At 48.9% G+C, this 23600-nt stretch overlaps 1 protein-coding gene across 1 annotated transcript in view; it reads left to right on the forward strand.

Annotated features, from left to right (window-relative positions):
* LOC137305890 (RNA-binding protein Nova-1-like) overlaps positions 1-23600 on the forward strand; it is a 123687-nt gene that overhangs the window by 78330 nt on the left and 21757 nt on the right. The window contains exon 3 of the mRNA XM_067974827.1: positions 15677-15843. Coding sequence (XP_067830928.1) covers positions 15677-15843 — 167 coding nt within the window. The remainder of the gene's footprint in view (positions 1-15676; positions 15844-23600) is intronic.

Below are 23600 nucleotides of genomic sequence, written 5' to 3' on the forward strand. Positions count from 1 at the left end.
GGGTTTCCACAGAGTCCGAGGGAGTGAGAGCCAAAACGACAAGACAGGAGTCTATAAAGCCTGGTGTTCCATCACTGGTTCAATTCTCCCCTCCTCAGCGTGCTCCCCTTTCCTGATGAAGACTCTCCTGGAATAAGTGGTGACGTGATTTCCTCCCTCAGAGACGGCGAGGCAATTTGGAAGATGGGTTAACTGCAAGCATCCCAGCTCACCATCTCGCCCCTGAATGTCCTCCTGGTCTCTGTCCAGATGCTCTTGCTTCTCAGTTGACCGTATGAGCTGGACTGTCATGATGGGCACCTAATTCCAATGTTTAAGTGCCAGAAAGTCCAGTTTCCGGGGCTGGATATGTGCCCACACAAAGCTGGCCAATCACACTTGGGCAAAATGGGGGTTAATCTCAGTTTTTATGTACATCCATTTTAAATGCCTAATCTGATTTTTGACCTGGGTAAAAGTTAGTCACCTTGTTTCCTTTCCCAGTCTGTGCCAAGTGACCCCCATCCCAATCTCTCCCCATGGCCTTTTATCCCATCCCTCCCCTGTGCTGATCTTCCCGGCCCCCCGGCCGGCCCCCGCCCGTCTCCCGGCGGTCCCGTCTCCCAGCCCCCCACCCGTCTCCCCGTCCATCCTCTGTGCCCATGAATGATGTCATCAGTGCCCGATCTGCATATTTAAAGACGGACCCCGCTGGTTTCGGGCGCTGGTCCTTCTCGCCTGTTCAGAGCAGCAGGTCAATAACAACAAACAAACAACAACTACTTGCATTTATATAGCGCCATTAACGTAGTAAAATGTCCCAAGGTGCTTCACAGGAGCGATTATCAGACAAAAAAGATGACACCGAGCCACATAAGGAGATATCAGGTCAGAGCTGGGTTTTAATGAACGCCTTAAAGGAGGAGAGAGAGGGGGAGAGGTTCAGGGAGGGAATTCCAGAGCTCAGGGCCGAGGCAGCTGAAGGCACGGCCGCCAATGGTGGAGCGAAAGATGTGGAGGATGAGCGAGAGGCCGGAGTTCTCAGGGTTGTAGAGGTGCAGGAGGCCATGGATGGATTTGAAAACAAGGCTGAAGGCGGGCCCATTAAACAAATGATAATTTTTTAACATTCTGACTCAAATCATGCTGCATATTCCATTCAAGGCAGAAGTTAGTTACAATCCCTATTCTGCTCAGTAAACAGGGACTCTGTACAGTTACACAGTGAGTGACCCTCACCCTGAATAAACAGGGACTCTGTACAGTTACACAGTGAGTGACCCTCACCCTGAATAAACAGGGACTCTGTACAGTTACACAGTGAGTGACCCTCACCCTGAATAAACAGGGACTCTGTACAGTTACACGGTGAGTGACCCTCACCCTGAATAAACAGGGGCTCTGTACAGTTACAGTGAGTGACCCTCACCCTGAATAAACAGTGACTCTGTACAGTTACACAGTGAGTGACCCTCACCCTGAATAAACAGGGACTCTGTACAGTTACACAGTGAGTGACCCTCACCCTGAATAAACAGGGACTCTGTACAGTTACACAGTGAGTGACCCTCACCCTGAATAAACAGGGACTCTGTACAGTTACACGGTGAGTGACCCTCACCCTGAATAAACAGGGGCTCTGTACAGTTACAGTGAGTGACCCTCACCCTGAATAAACAGTGACTCTGTACAGTTACCGTGAGTGACCCTCACCCTGCTTAAGAATATTTAAAATAAAATTAGGGCCAAATTTAATCTTTGTGTCAATAAGACCATCTTGTTCCTCATCAGGCAGTGGAGCCATCTTGCATTACAATGCATTTACCGCGTGCCCCTTTAAGTGATTTTGCTGTCTCCAGGAACTGCTTCTCTAATTCATTTGGAATAATGACAGTAATGATTGAACTGTGGGTATCTGTCAGTTGCTTGCTGAACTCAGCTGTGACCTTGTAGCCCAAGGCCCTTCTGATGGTCTGACACTCGAGGCGGTGTTTGCCACGTTATATAAATTCACCTGAGGAAGGAGGAAGCCTCTGAAAGCTTGTGAATTTAAAATAAAATTGCTGGACTATAAGTTGGTGTTGTAAAATTGTTTACAATACGTTATATAAAAGCATTGGGTTTTGTATCTAAAGGAAAATCAGAGCCCCTGATTCACAGCTTTGAACAGGGGCAATGCAGAGATGGGAGGGAGAAGGGATAGACGCCAACACAGAGTGGACCAAGGGAGATGGAGACACACGGAGCACACAGAGAGGGACACCGATAAATCGACACAAGACAAAGTGAGACAGAAAAGGGGAGAGTTACAAAGAGATGGGGAGAATGGGAGAGAGAGCAGAAGAAAGAGTGTGATAAAGGGGAGAAAAAGAGAGTAGAAAGGGGAAAGGCGAGAGAATCAAAGCGGCAGACAGGAAAACAAATAGAGCAAGATTGACCCTCTCGCCCTCCTGCCATTTTGAGTTGTGTTGAAACTCTCTCTCTCCAGACAATTCTCCTTATTGTTGCTGGTTTTGGGTGTTCTCAAGCCTCCCACCTGTTCAATAACGGGAATGGCTGCCTTCTCTGTTCCTGTCTGAAGTCCCTTTGTCTCTCGCTGGACAATGGGGTGTTGTCGCCATGGCAATGTGGCCTGCTGAATGCTTTTCTACCTTTTGTGTGCTGGGCAGAGAGTGTTGGAGCGATGAAGTGGTCTTTGAGTCTGCTTCAAATGAGTTATTTTTGGCACTGGTTTACCATATTGCACATGGTACAGTCCCTGCCACTGTGGGAATTGCCCCCTTTAACCAGGTGGTACAGTCCCTGCCGCTGCGGGAATTGCCCCCTTTAAGCGGGTGGTACAGTCCCTGCCGCTGCGGGAATTGCCCCCTTTAAGCGGGTGGTACAGTCCCTGCCGCTTCGGGAATTGCCCCCTTTAAGCGGGTGGCAGACACCTGGTGCTGCGGGAATTGCCCCCTTTAAGCGGGTGGTACAGTCCCTGCCGCTGCGGGAATTGCCCCCTTTAAGCGGGTGGTACAGTCCCTGCCGCTGCGGGAATTGCCCCCTTTAAGCGGGTGGCAGACACCTGGTGCTGCGGGAATTGCCCCCTTTAAGCGGGTGGCAGACACCTGGTGCTGCGGGAATTGCCCCCTTTAAGCGGGTGGCAGACACCTGGTGCTGAATATCTGGAGAAGGCAAAAATTTACCTGTAAACTTCTCCCCCATTTTTAGGAGTGGTGCTGCACCATTTTAATACAGGGGTGCGCCCCCCGCCACCCCCGTGGTACCACCCTGTGGATGGGATGTTAAACTCGGGCCCTGTTTGCTTGGTGCGATTGGATATTAAAGATCCCACAGAACGAGATACAGAGCAACACGGGAATTCTTTCAATAAACATCCTTCCCTCAACCAGCACCACCAGGAATTGGCTAATTGACAGATATCTTTCTGTCACTGTGAGCTGTGGGGGATCATATCTGGAATAGTTACCCAGAGAGGGATAGAGAGTGGAGCATAAACACCAGCACAGACCAGTTGGGCCGAATGGCCTGTTTCTGTGCTGTAAATTTGATGTAATGTATTTCCATGATTTGGGGCTCCCGTTGGAGACAGAACATTGAGGGAGCTCATCTTGGGGAAATCTTAGGTGTTACACCCCCCCTCAGTATAAGACTCTCAGTTATAACACTCTCCCTGTTACACCCCCCCCCTCAGTATAAGACTCTCAGTTATAACACTCCCCCTGTTACCCCCCCCTCAGTATAAGACTCTCAGTTATAACACTCTCCCTGTTACACCCCCCCTCAGTATAAGACTCTCAGTTATAACACTCTCCCTGTTACACCCCCCCTCAGTATAAGACTCTCAGTTATAACACTCTCCCTGTTACACCCCCCCCCCTCTGTATAAGACTCTGTTTGAACCCCCTTTTATTTTCCGAGGCTCCTGCTGCTCTGTTGTTGACCTGTCTGGTGCTGTGCTCTTTGGGTTGTGCTAAAATCAGATCCTCATTCCAGCAATGGTTCCCCACAAACCACACTGTGGTTTTAAAGCTTAGCTACACAATGTCATTTCCTCAGCCTCATGCCGTTAGTTTAATAGATTACAAGGGGTGGGATGGGACGGACTGCTTCTTATTATCGATGTGGCTGCGTAAAATTCCCACTCCTCATTGAAAATATGCACCTGTTAAAGAAAGACAGACTTGCATTTATATAGCGCCTTTCACAACCTCAGGATGTCCCAAAGCACTTTACAGCCAATAAAGTCCTTTTGAAGTGTAGTCACTGTTGTAATGTAGGAAACACGGCAGCCACTTTGCGCACAGCAAGATCCCACAAACAGCAATGAGATAAATGACCAGATAATCTGTTTTAGTGATGTTGGTTGAGGGATAAATATTGGCCCCAGGACACCGGGGAGAACTCCCCTGCTCTTCTTCAAGATAGTGGCCATGTGATCTTTTACATCCACCTGAGAGGGCAGACGGGGCCTCGGTTTAATGTCTCATCTCTCAGTAATGCACTGGGAGTGTCGGCCTGGATTACACGCTCAAGTCTCTGGAGGGGGGATTGAACCCATGACCTGCTGACTCAGAGGCGAGTGTGCTGCCGATTGAGGTGAAAATGAGCAGGGGAGTTCTCCCCGGTGTCCCTCAAACAACATCACTAAAACAGATTATCTGGTCATTATCACCTTGCTGTTTGTGGGATCTTGCTGTGCGCAAATTGGCTGCCGTGTACACTTCGAAAGTACTTCATTGGCTGTAAAGTGCTTTGGGACGTCCTGAGGTTGTGAAAGGTGCTATAGAAATGCAAGTCTATGTTTCTTTTCTTGCCACGGCCCGATTGTGAACTGTCCCTGGGCTGTGATTCCACTCTCACTTTCTGGTATGTGATCCATCACATGTCATATGCCAATTGGCACCCTGCTTTGCTTAAGCAAATATTCAAAAGTTCAAAAATATTTTAATGAAAGCTTATTAAAAAAATAAATTAGAGGCAACAAACCAAAAGAACACGGCTGAACGCTGCTTACTTTGCAAGCGAGACTTTAATCGTGGTGGCACAGATTGACAGCTGTGGGTTTGCACTGTCACGTTCCCTGTCCTCCCATCAGCAGAAGGGCGGGGGAGCTGAAGACAGGCTATTCAACCATGGGAGGGATTACAACGCTGAGAGAGTCAGGCCTCAGCTGGAGTATTGTGGCCAATTCTGGGCACCACACTTTAGAAAGGATGTCCAGGCATTGGAGAGGGTGCAGAGGAGATTTACCAGAATGGTGCCAGGGATGAGGGACGTCAGTTATGTGGAGAGACTGGAGAAGCTGGGATTGTTCTCCTTGGAGCAGAGAAGGTTAAGGGGAGATTTAATTGAGGTGTTCAAAATCATGAAGGGTTTTGATAGAGTAAATAAGGAGAAACTGTTTCCAGGGCAGGAGGGTCGGTAACCAGAGGACACAGATTTAAGATAATTGGCAAAAGAACCAGAGGAGATGAGGAAACATTTTTTTTACACAGCGAGTTGTTCTGATCTGGAATGCGCTGCCTGAAAGGGCGATGGAAGCAGATTCAATAATAACTTTCAAAAGGGAATTGGATAAATACTTGAAAAGGAGAAATTTGCAGGGCTGTGGGGAAAGAGCAGGGGGAGTGGGACTAATTGGACAGCTCTTTCAAAGAGCCGGCACAGGCACGACGGGCCGAATGGCCTCCTCCTGTGCTGTATCATACTATGAGAAAAGATTAAAGATGAGCGGTGCCAGTCAGCAGAGCATCCTTGCTGGTGGTTGCATTGTTCTGTCTGTCATGGAGAGGAGGGTAAAATTGAGGAAAGGATAAAGTAAAATGGTGTTGGGGATTCAGAATAAACTTGTGGAAGGCCGTTGAAGTGGGAGTATAAATAGGTACAAGACACAACTAGATGTACTCCTGGTGAGAGAGGAGGTGTGGGATAATTGCCCTGTTTGTCATGTCCTTATGAGCACATTTAAAGGGGCAATAATTCTAATGCCCCCCCCCACCTGGAGGGCAGAGACCAACATTTTCAGGGACCATCTGATTTTTTACCCAAGCGTCAGCACACATAGTAACCAAAGAAATTAACCCTCCCCACACCCCTTTCCTGGTGAGAAGGACAGTGAGTGGGATTGAGTCGTTTCAAAACGGGCCTCGAGGCCTTTCCCCTCTGCTCCCAATTGCCACTTTCCTGTGTCAAGTTACAGCTTTATTCTCAGTGTCACAGCTCTCCAGGCCCAGATGGTAAAGTTACTCTGCGTGAATGAGTCGTGCAGACCCAGAAGATCCCAGCTTCATCCTCCGGTCTCTGCTGAATTACATAGAATGAACGGCACAGAAACAGGCCATTCGGCCCAACTGGTCTATCCCAGTGTTTATGCTCCACACGAGCCTCCTCCCTCCCTACTTCATCTCACCCTATCAGCATATCCTTCTATTCCTTTCTCCCTCATGTGTTTATCGAGCTTCCCCTTAGATGTATCTACACTATTCACCTCAATCACTCCGTGTGGGAGTGAGTTCCACATTCTCACCACTCTCTGGGTAAAGAAGTTTCTCCTGAATTCCCTATTGGATTTATTAGTGACTATCTCATATTTAAGACCCCTAGTTCTGGTCTCCTCCACAAGTTGGAACATCTTCTCTACGTTTACCCTATCGAACCCTTTCATAATCTTAAACACCTCTATCAGGTCACCCCTCAGCCTTCTCTTTTGTAGATAAAAAAAAGCCCCAGCCTGTTTAACCTTTCCTGATAGTTATAACCTCTCAGGTCTGGTATCATCCTTGTAAATCTTTTTTGTACCTTCTCCAGTGCCTCCATAATCCTTTTTATAATATGGAGACCGTGCATGTCTAGAGTGCTCCGCGTGTGGTCTAATCGAGTTAGCAGATGCCAAGTAGCGTGCCAGTTGGAGTGTCATGGCATAGAGTAGATCTGTTTGAATCTAGGCTCCCAGCTAAAAGCTGTTGTGTTTCTAGAGCCCATATTGGGATCCTGCAGGGCTGGTTGGATTTCCAATATGGCACCGGGAATGTCAATTCGCAAAATTGATCATTATGTTTCAGCGTTCTTGGGATTGGTGTATGTGCGTCGGTGGTAAGGCCCGCATTGGACTTGGTTGTGATGCCCTTCACAGTTGAAGAGCCTGTTGACACCCCCGTTCTGGGCTAACACATGAAGAATGGTCATTTGGCTGAGGTAGAGCCCATAATCCCCGCAACAGTCGGGCACTTTAGGGGAGGAAGGAGAGGGATTTCCATTTTCTGAATGATACTTGTGACAAATGAACAGCTAAACTTTATGTGGAGGCCGTTTTTAAGGGTTTATACAGTTTGTCGGAATGCAGGAGCCCAGAGCCTCAGGATTTCAAAAATAGAATTAGCTTAGCTTAGCTTGCAGCCTGTTGCCATCTTGGTTGGTGCGGTTGCTATTGGCAACAATCAAGGCTGCTCTAAGCTGTTACCAGGGTTACAGCCCTCTACGTTCTGACCCCAAGGAGTAGTGGAAAATTATGATTTTGTGGGCCAGGTGAAGGGTCAAAGTCGAACCTAGGTGAAGGGCCAAGACCCGTGACACAGGACACCAAAGCCTGTGTTTCCCAAATGGCTTTGTTTTAATCCGACCAGTAACTCGGCATTTAAAATAATGCCTATCAGGAAACTCTAGGCTTAAGGATTGAAAAGAGGAGGCGAATCAGGAAGTTACACTTAGCTGAAGCCTGGCTTTTCAACCTGTGGGTCTCCGGCCATCATCGAGGTTTAAAAATGAATGCGGCCGTTTCCTCACTCCTGCTGTGCAGTGCTGATCATTCCTGCACTGCCATCCTTAGGCCATCTACTGACGCTCAGTTCAGCAACGCAGCAGCTTAATCAAAGAGCAGAGAATAGAACAGTGGGTGGGGGGCTTTGGCATAAGTAGACGTTTCGAACAGCTTGTTCTCCCAGCTCCCGCACCCTTTCCTTTTATTAGCAGTCTCGAACCGCCCTTGTTGATCTCTCGCTGGGGGACAGAGCTCGCCTCCATTGTTTAAAGTGTAAGCAGAACAGCACAGATGTGTGAGAGACATTAACGCTGTTTGTTTGTATTAACAGCAACTTGCATTTATATAGCGCCTTTAACGTAGTAAAACGTCCCAAGGCGCTTCACAGGAGCGATTATCAGACAAAATTTGACTCCGAGCCACATAAGGAGATATTAGGACAGGTGACCAAAAGCTTGGTCAAAGAGGGAGGTTTTAAGGAGCGTCTTAAAGGAGGAGAGAGAGGCGGAGAGGTTTAGGGAGGGAATTCCAGAGCTTAGGGCCGAGGCAGCTGAAGGCACGGCCGCCAATGGTGGAGTGATGGGAATCAGGGGATGGAGAAGAGGCCAGAATTGGAGGAGCGCAGAGATCTGGGAGGGTTGTAGGGCTGGAGGAAGTTACAGAGATAGGGAGGGGCGAGGCCATGGAGGGATTTGAACACAAGGATGAGAATTTTAAAATTGAGGTGTTACCAGACCAGGAGCCAATGTAGGTCAGCGAGCACAGGGGGTGAGGGGTGAACGGGACTTGGTGCGAGTTAGGATACGGGCAGCAGAGTTTTGGATGAGCTCAAGTTTATGGAGGGTGGAAGATGGGAGGCCGGCCAGGAGAGCATTGGAATAGTCCAGTCTAGAAGTAACAAAGGCACGGATGAGGGTTTCAGCAGCAGATGAGGTAGGGTCGGAGATGGGCGATGTTATGGAGGTGGAAGTAGGCGGTCTTGGTGATGGAGCGGATGTGTGGTCAGAAGCTCATCTCAGGGTCAAAGAGGAGGGAAAATGCAGGCAACTCGAGGCAAACTGTCAGGAGTCGTTCATGTAATAAATTGGATCGCCAGGCGGTGAAGGACAGAATACTAGAGCCTGGTCTTCAGTTGCTTCCAAGCCTTTAGTCTCAGAAATCCCTATTGCCCACCGTGCACCCTTTAGGTGAGCTCTCGTATAAATGGATACAGGAGAGTCCCCAATTAACACTAACTGAGATAAATCATATGGATATAATTAACAATTCAGAATGTAGGATTGTAACTGACTGTCCCATTATATACAATCCGTATGGACCAAACCCCCTCCCATTCCTTCCCATTGTACAGAATCCCAATGATCTCAGTAACACACTACAGGTGAGTTGATCTCTCCGGTCTGTGTAAAATATACTTCACGTAATCAAATTTTCTTTGGTATTGAAAACAGAACAAGGATAGTATCTGACTGCACCCACTCTTAACCACTGAAATAGCAGAGTGATGATTTATTAGTGAGGGGTGGGCGGGTGAGGGTGGGCGGGTGAGGGGCAGTGTGTCATTCCAAGGTCGACCAGCACCAAGACAGCAGCAGCAGCAGAGAGGGGAAGACACAAGTTAACATCACCCTCCCTCCAACTCCACCCAAGCTGAGCTGTGCTCAGTGCCACGAGGAGATAAATCTCCTCCCTCCAGTGGTGTGTCCATTCTGGCTGGTTCCCTCTACCAGCCCTTTGGAGAGTGGTCTTACATAGAATTTACAGCACAGAAACTGGCCATTCGGCCCAACTGGTCTATCCCGGTGTTTATGCTCCACACGAGCCTCCTCCCTCCCTACTCCATCTCACCCTATCAGCATATCCTTCTATTCCTTTCTCCCTCATGTGTTTATCCAGCTTCCCCTTAAATCCATCTACACTATTCACCTCAACTACTCCTTGTGGGAGCGAGTTCCACATTCTCACCACTCTCTGGGTAAAGAAGTTTCTCCTGAATTCCCTATTTGATTAATTAGTGACTATTTTATATTTATGACCTCTAGTTTTGGTCTCCCCCACAAGTGGCAACATTTTGGTTTGGGGCAGTAACCAATCGTCTGACATGGTCTGTCGGGCCCACAAAGTGGGGGACAAGTATGTTCGAAACACCGAAGGGTAAATTCACTGATCCTGCACCCTTGTGAGTGTGATTTATTGCTGGGAAGGTGGGATTGATAAACTTTGCCCTCGAGGATCCACTCCCTCATAGTCTCGATTCTACTAATAACTCTAGCAGTTAACTCATTCCAACCTCAGGACCTCAAAACTGTGGGACTTCTTGCTTCTCTCAACCTTCCCTTCCTTCCTTCTACAATCTATTAAAACTCCATCTTGATGCCACTTCACCCCTGCTCACCTCACCTTCTCTCCTGCCAGTTGTTGGCCCACTCGCCTCTGAGTCAGAAGGTCGTGGGTTCAAGTCCCATTGCGGATATCACACAATCCAGGCTGACGGAGGGCGGCGCTGACGGAGGGCGGCGCTGACGGAGGGCGGCGCTGACGGTTCCGTGCGGCGCTGACAGTTCCGTGCGGCGCTGACAGTTCCGTGCGGCGCTGACAGTTCCGTGCGGCGCTGACGGAGGGCGGCGCTGACGGAGGGCGGCGCTGACGGTTCCGTGCGGCGCTGACGGAGGGCGGCGCTGACGGAGGGCGGCGCTGACAGTTCCGTGCGGCGCTGACGGAGGCGCTGTCTTTCGGATGAGACGTTAAGACAAGGTCCTCTCAGGTGGACATTAAAGATATTGTGGTGCTATTTGAAGAAGAGGAGGGACGTTCTGGTGGTGTCTTGATCTCCTCCCTCAACCCTCTCCATTACCAGCACACTGTGGCTGCAGTATGTATGATCTAAAGGATGTTCTGCAGCATCTCAGCAGGGTTACTTTAAAAGCACCTCCCTCCCCTGCCACTTCAACCTCCGAGAAGGACAAGAGCAGCAATGTTGTGGGGACATCGTCACCTCCGCGTTCCCCTCCAAATCCCATCCCATCCCGACTTGGAAATATATCGGCCGTTCCTTCATCGTCGCTGGGTCAACTTTCTGGAATTCCCTACCTGACAGCACTGTGGGAGAACCGTCACCACACAGACTGCAGCGGTTCAAGAAGGCGGCTCACCACCACCTTCTCAAGGGGCAACTAGGGATGGGCAATAAATGCCAGCCTTGCCAGTGTCGCGAGAACATCCTGAGAACAAATAGTAAGAATAATTTGTCGAGTGAGGGCAGGATTTGGGCTTGACTGCACTGCTTTCAACAGTTTAATAATCTACCGATGTTCATGCTCTCAGCTGACATATGAAGAGCGGCCACTTGCTTGTGGTAACACAGGGACTGCCCGTGGAACCCTATCCCAACACATGTCTGCACCTTCAGACGAGGAGGGAAGAAAATTGGGAGATGGGGAGAAATATGTTTTCAGGGAGGGAAAGGGTTAAAGAAATGAAGAAAGACGTGCATTTATATAGAGCCTTTCACAGCCAATGAAGTACTTTTGAAGTGTAGTCACTGTTGTAATGTAGGAAACGTGGCAGCCAATTTGCGCACAGCAAGATCCCACAAACAGCAATGTGATAAATGAGTGAATAATCTGTTTTGGTGATGTTGGTTGAGGGATAAATGTTGGCCAGAACTTCCACTACTCTTCTTCGAACAGTGCCCAGGGGTCTTTTACATGCATCTGAGAGGGCAGGCTTCACCGTCTGAGCGAGGCCACAGAGCATGCTGCAGAAAGGAAAGATTCTGGAGAGAAGATGATGCTAATTTTGCCCAACGTCTGGGTGGCATGCCAACATGGCACGCCTCAATGCCAACACAAAGTTGCAACCATCTTGGAGGCAGAGCTGCGAAAGGCCTCATAAGACATTGTCATGGTGATGATCACGGCCAACTGGAATACCTCCACCATCTTGAATGTGCAAATGACCAGAATTCCTGGTCAGTAATTCCCGATAATTCAAACGTGGGAGAATAAAAAAGAAAAGTTTGAATGGATGTGCTTCCCCTGATGGTTGAGAGGGTTGACCCAGTGAGTGGCTGAACTATAATGGCCAAGAAGGCCACAGGCTTGATCCAGGAGCATTAGCCCAAGCACCAGGTAATTGAGGGAGATCCCTTTCAGTGGCAAAGCTTTTACCTCCTTGGCTCCTGGGTTTGTAACATGGAGGGGAAGCAGTGAAAGGCGGTTGTTAATATTCTTTTCTTTTGAAACCTCGTTAAGCAGTGTTGGTCATATTGGGCCTGGGGGACACTCTCTTCATGAGACACGGAAAGGAGGCCACACAAATACTGAATCCGTGACTGAAAATCCAGTATTATCTGTGAGGGCTGTCTGACGTTTTTAATAGCTGACAGCACAAGAAGCTTTTACGACTGAATGAAGGAGATGGACCTTTTTATTTCAAATGGAATGAAGGAAAAATAGTGGAAGAGACCCTTTTGTTCAGTCCGATGCGGGCCTGTGGGTGGAATAGTTTCTTACACTTTTGTGCCTTTTACTCCTTGTTTGATGCTGCTAGTCGTTATCTCAGAATCGCCCTCCTCCCCCACCCCGCTATCAACATGACCTGTAACTGTCAGTGATTCAAGTTAAAAAGAAAACAGGGAATTCAGGGAATTCTCCCAAAAATCCCCCCAAAACACTGTGCCAATAAGGAAGGTTGGTTCTATATTAGGGAGAGGGCCATCCAACAGCAAAATTAATCTCTTCTCCCCCACCACCTGTAGTGACCCTTAAATGGCCACTTAGTGACCGGTACCTTTCAGGTGCCCCAGTAGCTTTACAAAGGGGTCCCCTAACATTGAGCAGAGGTTTACAGTGTACTCTGGGCTGGCCATCCACACTGGGGGCCCAGGATGTAGGGTAGGCCCCAGGGCTCTGGCGAGCTTCAGCCAGTCACTGAATTATTAGGCCAAAATTTAAATAATTCTTAGCAGGCAATTATAGTGGTGCAGGTCCCCGTCTGTCTGTGTCTCTGTCTGTCTGTGTCTCTGTCTGTCTGTGTCTCTGTCTGTCTGTCTGTGTCCCTGTCTGTCTGTGTCCCCTGTAAGTGTTTCTCTTTCTTGGTCTCTTCTCTCTATCTTTGTGTCACTGTCCCTCTGTCTCTGTCTATCTCTATCTCACTCTCTGCTCTTTCTCCCTGTCTGTGTGTGTCTCTCTCTCTCGCGCTCTCTCACGCGCTCTCTCTCTCTCTCTCACGCGCTCTCTCTCTCTCACGCGCTCTCTCTCACGCGCTCTCTCTCTCTCGCTCTCTCGCTCTTTCTCTCACAGCCTCTGTCACTGTCTCTGTCTCCTTCACTTTATATTTCTCTCTCTCTCTCTTTCTCTCCCTGTCTGTGTGTCTGTCTGTCTCTCTCTCTCTCTTGCTCTCTCTCTCTATCTCTCTCCCTGCCTCTCTGTCTCTTTATATTGCTCCCTCTCTCTGTCTCAGTCTTTCCCTTCCTCTCTCTAGCTTTCTCTCTCTTTGTCTCTCCCAATCTATTTCACTTTCTCTCTCTCTAACTGCACCATGACTCCTCTGGAAGATGTGCTGCTTCTCATCAGAGACTTTAAAATGCTTTTTAACTTGGTGGATTTATTTATTTTTTTCCTCCTCTGTTTTTAACAACACTCTCAGATTGCATTACAAAATAATGATTGGGCTAAATACTCCCCAGACCCTTGTTCTTAACAGTTTGGCTGATCTCCAAGACAGATGGTGTCCCATAGGAAGTGGACTGGGATTGAGGAACAAGGGGGGAGGGGGGAATGGGGATGGGGAATGCTGACTCTAGCATGAAGTAAACTTTTGGTTGGTTGCCGTTAGTTGCCGAAGGGGGAGAAATCCTAGGATGCTCAGCAAAGCATTGCGATACTTCAGTGAGAGAAATTCCGCCTTAATTTGAAATTATCAGCGTCTCCGAGAATCATTCTGTTCAGTGCCTTCGGGGAGAAACTCTAAGGCAGATTTTCCTGTTCCTGCACCTGAAGATATTGAATCACCTGGGCACGAGGACCAGAGGGGAATCAGGTGGGGAGAAGGATGTGGCCATAAGGGACGCATCTGATTTTCCTCTGTTTCTTAAAAGAAAAGACCTGCATTCATATTGCACCTCTCATGACCTCAGGACGTCCCAAAGTGCTTTACAGCCAATTAAACCCCTCTTAAAGTGTCATCACTGTTGTAATGTAGGAAACAGGGCAACCAATTTGTGTACAGCAAGATCCCACAAACAGCAATGTGATCATGACCAGATAATCAGCTTTGTTGTAGGTTGAGGGATAAATATTGACCAGAATACCGGGGAGAACTCCCCTGCTCTTCTTCGAATAGTGCCATGGGATCTTTTATGTCCACCTGAGAGGGGCAAACGGGGCCTCAGTTTAACATTTCATCCGAAAGAAGGCACCTCCGACAGTGCGGCACTCCCTCAGAGCGTCAGCCTGGATTATGTGCTCAAATTTCTGGAGTGGGGCTCGGGCCCACGACCGCCTGAGGTGAGAGCATTGCCCACTGAGCCCCGGCTAGCACTGTAAGGAAGGCAGATGGCAGAGTTTCTGAGTGGTGGGCTGGGAGAGTCGTTCGTGTTTGTTGGGAAATCGCAGTGGTAGGAGAGACTTTCCAATTAAACGCTCGGGTAAAAGTTGTCCCACCTGGGCACAAGCTGGGTTTCTCCTACTCCCTCGTTGTTAGTGAGAACATGCGCTGAGATGGGCTTGTGCTGTAATAACCACCACCTGTACCGCACAGCTCCCTGCGACCTCTCCAACTCCTCTTTTTGGGGGTAGAGTCCCACAGGTCCCAGCTGCCATTCTTCATAACGTGAGCCTAAACATGAGGGAGTAAGTGAACTATGGAGAGCAGCACCACCGAGCCCAATCCTGTCAAAACTCAGATTGCTAAGATTTTTGTTAGGTGAGGGTTGTGGAACCAAGGTGGGTTGATGGTGTTAAGATACAGATGCGTCATGATCGAATTGAATGGCGGAACAGGCTCGAGGGGCTGAGTGGCCTCCTCCTGTTCCTGTGTCTTCACCTGACACACGAGACGAGATCGTGATCAGATACACGAGCCTGGACGGTTTCTTCTTGCACCTACCACGAGCCCATTCAGATTGACTAATCAGGATAGGCCAGTGATTGCAATTGGGCCTTTCTGGCTGATACAATTCAACATGAGCTGGGCTCTACATTTAGCGACTAAGCTATTGGGGTCAACTCTTGGAATAGTTTTCTAGTGTGTGTGTGTGTGTGTGTGTGTGTGTGTGCGCGCGCGTGAACAATTTACATGAGGTGTCCCCTTAAACGTGAAGTCAAAACCACCCAGATGTGGCTGGTTTCAGGCAGGGCCCAGATTGGAATTATTTGTTTGTTTGTTTTGTCAGAAGTCTGAACCCAAATGATGGCCGACTTTGATCAGATACCATTGGTTTATGTCATTATCGTGGTCAGATTTGGGTTTCAGTCCAAAGGAATTGAGCTCGCTGGTGCTTACTTTGGCTGTAGTATTTTGGGCTGGGCTTACATAGAATTTACAGCACAGAAACAGGCCATTCGGCCCGACTGGTCCATGCTGGTGTTTATGCTCCACACGAGCCTCCTCCCTCCCTATTTCATCTCACCCTATCAGCATATCCTTCTATTCCTTTCTCCCTCATGTGTTTATCCAACTTCCCCTTAAATGTATCTATGTTATTCACCTCAACTACTCCTTGTGGGAGTGAGTTCCACATTCTCACCACTCTCTGGGTAAAGAAGTTTCTCCTGAATTCCCTATTGGATTTATTAGTGACTCTCTTATACTTTGGATTGGTCTTGAGTTTAATGAGCTGGGGTCAGGTTAGGTTAAGAATCTGACCTGATGCCAGTTCACCGATCTTTGTTCATCTGATTACGTTTCACGTATTTATTTTTTCTCCTTTTCTAGGCACCACAGAGCGGGTATGCCTGATCCAAGGGACGGTGGAGGCTCTGAACGCCGTCCATGATTTCATTGCGGAAAAGGTCAGAGAAATGCCACAGAACGTTGGCAAGGCTGAGCCAGTCAACATACTCCAACCTCAGACCAACGTAAACCCAGACCGTGTCAAGCAAGTACGTTTTATGCAATTTTCATTTCAGGCTGAGAGCGACTTAAGATCTGACTAGTGCTCTGGCCAGTTCCTCCTGCGGCATCAAAGGAGCCTGTGTTTACAAGTGTGGGTGAGGGAGACGGTGGGGAGGGTGCAAAGTCTCGGGGTGCTCTCCTGAGTCTCGAATTGAAGTGTGTCATTGGGGCATGTGTTGCTCTTATATGAAGAAATAAGGATTCTGCCCAGTCACACGTTCCAACACTTATCAACTGGTCTTGTGTCTGTCGATTCTAGGAGGGAGGGAACCTGAATGGAGGATCAGAGTTTGGAGTCTTGGGAAAGAGTCTTTATTTCAACACATTGAAGGTGCAGCGGAACATAGGAACAGGAGGAGGCCATTCAGCCCCTCGAGCCTGTTCCGCCATTCAATTAGATCATGGCTGATCTGTATCTTAACTCCATCTACCCACCTTTGATCCGTATCTCTTGATACCCTTACCCAACAAAAAATTATCAATCTCAGTCTTGAAAATTTCAATTCGGGGGGAGGACGAACGTGTAGGACAGCGTCTTTGGAGCTAAGGAGGAAGACTAGAGACAAGTTCCGAGGAGCACCGACCATGGGACTGTCGATAAAACAGAGGCTACCTAAAATTACAGCACAGAAACAGGCCATTCGGCCCAACTGGTCTGTGCCGGTGTTTATGTTCCCCACGAGCCTCCTCCCTCCCTACTTCATCTCACCCTATCAGCATATCCTTCTATTCCTTTCTCCCTCGTGTGTTTATCGAGCTTCCCCTTAAATGAATCTCTGCTATTCGCCTCAACCACTCCTTGTGGGAGCGAGTTCCACATTCTCACCACTCTCTGGGTAAAGAAGATGAAAGTTACAACAGAGAGAAGGGTTTGGCCAGTGACCAGTCCACCCATTCGGGTTATTGAGTTGTTTCCTTGATGTCCTGACATTTGCATCGACTAGATTATTGCTTAGTTTTCAAAATGTCCAGAGTTGTTGTTAAAATCAGGCAGCAAACAAGTTGATATTCACATTGCGTAGTTCGAAGAACTGGTCAAAATGCAAAGACCAGCTAAGCTAACGGCACAAAATTAGTCGGCAGGCAACAATGAGGCAGCATCTCATCTTCTTTTCCATTCAGTCAGATTCAATTGAAGGTAAGCGAGAGATGGAGGGAAGGGGAAGAAAGCCCACGAGTTAATCGTGAACTGGTGCAATCTTATCGCAAGGCTGAAGATGTGTGGCAGGGCAGGCAGGATATGTTGAGCTTGTTTTGATTTCCTGCTCTCGTTCCCTTGTTGCTCGTTTTCCTCTCGGACTTTATCACTTCCTCTGCACTCCAAGGTTTCCACTCGATCTCTGACCCGAGTCACACTCGCAGCTTTCTTCCTCCCAACACCCCTTCCCACAGGAAGTGGCCATTATCCTCACAGGAAGTGGTGGTTTCTCCTATCAGTTAAGGCAAATTGAGCTTTTCCGGTGAAACCAGCCCTGAGGTGTTTCTCTTCTGAGGAAGCAGTTGGCTCGATGTTCACGGAGACTGTGGCCCTCTGCTGCTCAGACCTTGAATAAGCTACAAAATCCTTCAGTCACCTTATTATCCCATCCTTTCCAGCAATGTTTTGGCTCCTTTAACCAAGGGTTAAATTACGAGGACAGGCTGCAGAGACTAGGATTGTATTCCCTCGAGTGTAGAAGATTAAGGGGTGATCTAATCGAGGTGTTTAAGATGATTAAAGGATTTGATTGGGTAGATAGAGAGAAACTATTTCCTCTGGTGGGAGAGTCCAGAACAAGGGGGCAGAACCTTAAAATTAGAGCCAGGCCGTTCAGGGGTGATGTCAGGAAGCATTTCTTCACACAAAGGGGAGTGGGAATCTGGAACTCTCTCCCCCAAAAAGCTGTTGAGGCCAGGGGTCAATTGGAAATTTCAAAACTGAAATTGATAGATTTTTGTTGGGTGAGGGGATTAAGGGCCATGGAACCAAGGCGGGTAAATGGAGTTAAGATACAGATCAGTCAGGATCTAATTGAATGACGGAATAGATTTGAGGGGCTGAATGGCCTCCTCCTGTTCCTGTGTTCAGGACCATCATGACTACCATGATTGGGCGGATTACTGTGGATCGGACCAGGTCCTGATGGTTTTTCTCTCCTGGAAATGAGGCATTCTGCGACAGCGCTGGGCTCTTATCGATGGTCCCACCTCTACGCCAGTCTGCTCGCTCCCAGCTTAGAATGGGGCAAAGCTCAGCTCTCATGTCAGGTCTGACTCAGTTGGTTGTTCTCTTGTGTTGGAGTCCAAGCCCCTACTCCAGGATCTAAGCACATAATCTGGGCAATCTCGGCACTCTATTCAACCCTGAGCTGAGATTGTGATCTCACATCCTCTCCGAAACAAAGACTGCATACTTCCATTTCCATAACATAACCTGCCTCCACTCCTACCTCAGTCCATCTGGTGCTGAAACCCTCATTTGTTGCCTCCACACTCCACTATTCCAATGCTCTCCTAGGCTGGCCTCTCATCCTCCACTCACCCAAATCCCCACTGCCCATTTCCTATCCTGTGCCACGATGCATCACCCCTGTCATAGAATCATTGAATCATAGAAACATTACAGCACAGAAGGAGGCGATTCGGCCCATCGAGTCCGTGCCAGCTCTATACAAGAGCAATCCAGCTAGTCCCACTCCCCCCCTGTCTTCACTGACCTACATCGGCTAACAGTCCCCCAGCCACTCAAATTTAACATTTTCATCCTCATGTTTAAGTCCCTTCATGGCCCCGGCCCCTCTCCAATCTCTGTAAACCTCCTCCAGCCCTACAACCACCCCCTCCCCCTCAGAACTCTTTGTTCCTCTGACTCTGGCCTCTTGTGCGTGTGTCCCCCCCCACCATTGATGGCCATACCAGCTGCCACCCATGGCCTCATGCCTTCCCAAACCTCGCCTCCTCCCCCCTTCTCTTTAAAGACCCTCCTTAAAACCCACCTTTTTGCCCAAGGCATCATTCAACCCCTCCTAATATCTCCCTCTTTGGCTCAGCGTCCTTTTTTGTTTTGGTTACTCCTCTGTCAAGCACCTTGGCCGATTCCTCGCGCTAAAGGCATTGCTGTTGATGTTGAGGAAGTGCTGCAACGCAGAGGGACTGTCCTTCGGACGAGACATTAAACCTGTTCAGGTGGACATAAAAGATTCCATGGCACTCTTTGAAGAGCAGGGAGTTCTCCCGATGTCCTGGCCAACATTCATCTCTCAACCAACGTCACTGAAATCAGATTTGACGAGTCATTTATCTCATTTGCTGTTTGTGCGATCATGCTGTGCACAAATTGGCTGCCATGCCTCCTCACATACCTACAGTGACTCCACTTCAAAAATATTTGGAGCACTTTGAGACGTCCTGCGGACATGAAAGACATTGTATCATTGCAAGTTCTTTCTTTCCAAATACTGAATCTGAGATGCAAATACCGGCCTTCTAGTGAGAGGCCCAGGCCTCGTTTTGAGGCTCAACCCTTCAGTTCTCCCATGGCTGCTCTCCTCAAACCTCCACAAACCACAATTCGCTCGGAACAGCCCATCCAATCATGTCCCACACAACGTCCTCTCACTCCCATTCCTTCCAAGCTCCGCCTCCTCCCTGTGCACCAGCAAATTGAATTCAAAGTCCTTGACCGTGCCTTCAACTCCCATCATGACCTTGCTGCCACCCTACCCTATAATCACCTCCAGGCCCACGTCTCTCCACACTCTGTCATCTCCTCCTCCTCCTCCTCCTCCTCCGCCTCGTTCCCCACTCCACCACCAGTGGGTCACTCCTGCAGCTACAAGGCATCTCTTCCCTCGGGATCATCCCTCTGACTTTCCACCTCATTCCCTGTTGGCAAAGGCCTCCTAAAACCCCTGCTGTTTGACTGGAATCTCCCACCCCCACCACAGCGTCTAATTCCCATCCCTTTATCTGCTCGGTCTCCAGTCACTCTCTCCACCTTGTAAATCGCTCTGAAGTGTCTCTCCGTAATATGGGGAAGGTCAGAGAAACGTATGAATCTGTCACTCAGCTGCCAGGTTTGGAAATGTTCACAATCTGTCACCAATAAAAAGAAACAAATGTTGGGAATATACCGCAGGCCAGTCTGCACCTGTGGAGAAACAACACTGGTGAAGGTTTTGGGTTGGTAGTTCCAATATTTTCTGGGGGTTTTCTTTAAACCAGTTGAATTCAATGGACCGTCCGGTCTGCAGTCACATTTACCTTTAGTAAGGAGTCTGGGTCCCAGTCTCCGGACACTCGGCCCACCTGGGATCACTTTCATGTATTTACATAATTACAACAGCTTTCATTTATACAGCGTCTTCAACGTAGTAAAACATCCCAAGAGCTTCACAGGAGCGTAAATCAGACAACATTTGAAACTGAGCCACATAAGGAGATATTAGGACAGGTGCTTGGTCAATGGGGCAGGAGTGATTAGAAGCAGCTCGGTCAAAGCAATAGGTTTTGAGGAGATGTTTTAAAGAAGGGGGAGCGAGGCGGAGGGGTTTAGGCACAGAGTACCAGAGACTTGGACTCAGGCTGCCAATGGTGGAGTGGAGGGGGGTTCTGCTTAAATGAGGTAATATTAAATCTTTTCCCCTTGTAAAGTCTCTTCGCTTTTGTGTAGATGTTCTGTGCACTGCAGTAAAAACACAATCCAGCCAGTACAAAGAGCATCGCGGCACACACACAGGCACCTGCATTTTATTATTAGATTCTGGTCCCTAAAGACAGTCGGCATTTTTCCTTTTAAGATTCACGGTATCGTTTTTTTTTTACTATTAATTCCGAATATTGCAGCAAACTGCCGGAGAAAGTGGACCGTGTTTGCCGACTCTCTCACTCCCCACTGCAACACTGCAGATGCTGCATTGTGCCTCCTACCGTCAATCACACCCAGGTCACCTGGGTCACTCGCCAGCAATCGATCCACTCGCAGAGAAGCTTGCACCAGCAGCGGGAGAAGGGCTTGCACTGTCCCTTAACAAACCCTCTGCAGATTATACCTCCCATCGTCTGTAATGAGGCAGACTCGCCATCATCCCCTGCTCTAAGGCAGCAACACCATTGCAATTTGGGCTCCATCAGTCGAACCTTCTCACACCTCCTTTTCACTTCAGCATATTCCCCCCTCCCCTCAACATGTTTTATTTTTCTCCCACTAATCATCTCAACAACAACAACAACAACAACCTGCATTTATATAGCGCCTTTAACATAGTAAAATGTCCCAAGGCGCTTCACAGGAGCGATTATCCAACAAAATTTAACACCGATCCACATAAGGAGAGATTAGGACAGGTGACCAAAAGCTTGTCCTAAGAGCGAGGTTTAAAGGAGCATCTTAAAGGAGGAGAGAGAAGCGGAGAGGTTTAGGGAGGGAATTCCAGAGCTTAGGGCCCAGGCAGCTGAAGGCACGGCCGCCAATGGTGGGGTGATTAAAATCGGGGATGTGCAAGAGGCCAGAATTGGAGGAGCGCAGAGATCTCGGAGGGTTGTGGGGCTGGAGGAGGTTACAGAGATAGGGAGGGGCGAGGCCATGGAGGGATTTGAAAACAAGGATGAGAATTTTAAAATCGAGGTGGGGAGCCAATGTAGAGCAGCGAGCGCAGGAGATGATGTGTGAACAGGATTTGGTGCGAGTTAGGGTACGGGCAGCAGAGTTTTGGATGAGCTCAAGTTTACCGAAGATGGGAGGCCGGCCGGGAGAGCATTGGAATAGTTGAGTCTGGAGGTAACGAAGGGATGGATGAGGGTTTCCGCAGCAGATGAGCTCCCTTCTTCGCTTCACGTGCTGACGTTTGATGGGGTACAGTACCACAGGTGCCCTCCAGTACATCAGGCAGGTGGCCATGTATGATGTGTGAGCCTAGATAGTGAGTGTTGATGGGGTATTCGACTGTGTGAGGCATCGCCAATCCTGTTATCACCCAATGTCCACACAAGCACGGTTTTCGGCAGTGGTCACTGAACAGTGATTGGGAGTGGGACCTCTGGCTGATTTTCTTCCTTCCCCCTTCCCCCTTTCCCCTTCCAGCCCAGGACGCTGAGGGTGTTTATAAGACCCTAAGGGGTTCATGACGAGTAAATGTTTTTGTTCCTGCACTGCTCAGAAATTAACGGTTTTGACACACAGGAAAAATTCACAGAGAACAAAATTACTGGGCCCTCTGTTAAATTCATAGATGGGAAAATATGAAAAGTATTGATCCTGGGCCAATTGTATTAATGTAGCCTCCTTTCCCCCATTCCAACCTTCTCTTTCTTTTTTCTTTGCATTCTCCTTTTCCTCTTCACCTCCTACCTGGCTGTGGGATTTGCGTCTTTCTCTTGCTCTGTGTCAGCTGGAAAATCAGAAGGACAGTTATGGAAGGGGGGCTGTCCCAGCAGTCATTGTGGCCGTGAAAGCCTTCTATTAAAGAACCACAGTTTAATAGGGGGCTTTCCCCATCGCTGTGAATGCTGGGACAGCCTGCCCTCCATTAAAAAGCATAACATGAATGTGAGCCGACCTGTTAAAATCTAACGGAGATCTTGCTGGTTTGTATAACCCAGATGTTCAGTGCCTTCGGGGAGAAACTCTAAGGCAGATTTTCCTGTTCCTGCACCTGGAGATATTGAATCACCTGGGCACGAGGACCAGAGGGGAATCAGGTGGGGAGAAGGATGTGGCCATGAGGGACGCATCTGATTTTCCTCTGTTCCTTAAAAGAAAAGAAAGACTTGCATTTATATCGCACCTCTCGTGACCTCAGGACGTCCCAAAGCGATTTAGAGCCAATTAAATACTTTTTTTTTGAAGTGTAGTCACTGTTGTAATGTAGGAAACACGGCAGCCAATTTGTGCACAGCAAGATCCCACAAACAGCAATGTGATAATGACCAGATAATCTGCTTTAATGATGTTGTTGAGAGATAAATGTTGGCCCCAGCACACCAGGGGGGGATCTCCCCTGCTCTTCTTTGAAATAGTGGCTGTAGGATCTTTTACATCCACCTGAGAGGGCAGACGGGGTTTCGGTTTAATGTCTCATCCGAAAGACAGCACCTCCGACAGCGCGGCGCTCCCTCGGCGCTGACCCTCCGACAGCGCAGCGCTCCCTCGGCGCTGACCCTCCGACAGCGCGGCGCTCCCTCGGCGCTGACCCTCCGACAGCGCGGCGCTCCCTCGGCGCTGACCCTCCGACAGCGCGGCGCTCCCAGGTGATCCAATAGCCCCAGGTGTAGGAACAGGAAAATCTGCCCAGAGGCAGGGTGGGTTGTGCATCTGCAGCTTTCCGCCCGGACCTGGGACCTCTAACAAGGTGGACCAGAGTGGCAACGTCATGGGACCATCACCGCCTCCATGTCACACGTCATCATCCTGACTTGGACGTGTAATCGCTGTCGTTCCTTCATCATCGCTGGGTCTAAATCCTGGGAATTCCCTACCTGATACCACTGTGGGAACACCACCACCCCCAGGATCCCCTCCGTGTCACACACTGCCCTGCCTTGGACATATATCACCGTTCCTCCATCACCATCTTGGGATTCTCCACCTGACCTCATCTGCACGCAGACCACAGTGGTTCAAGGTGGAGGTACCACCGTCACCATCCCTGGGCCACTAGAGATGGGCAATAAGTGTGGCCTTGCCAGCCTCGCCCTAGAGTTGCCAACTCTGGTTGGACATATTCCTGGAGGTGTCGTCACACGATCCCCTGCCTCCAGCCGCCCT

The sequence above is a fragment of the Heptranchias perlo genome, chromosome 41 (assembly GCF_035084215.1).
Source record: "Heptranchias perlo isolate sHepPer1 chromosome 41, sHepPer1.hap1, whole genome shotgun sequence".
NCBI lineage: Eukaryota > Metazoa > Chordata > Chondrichthyes > Hexanchiformes > Hexanchidae > Heptranchias > Heptranchias perlo.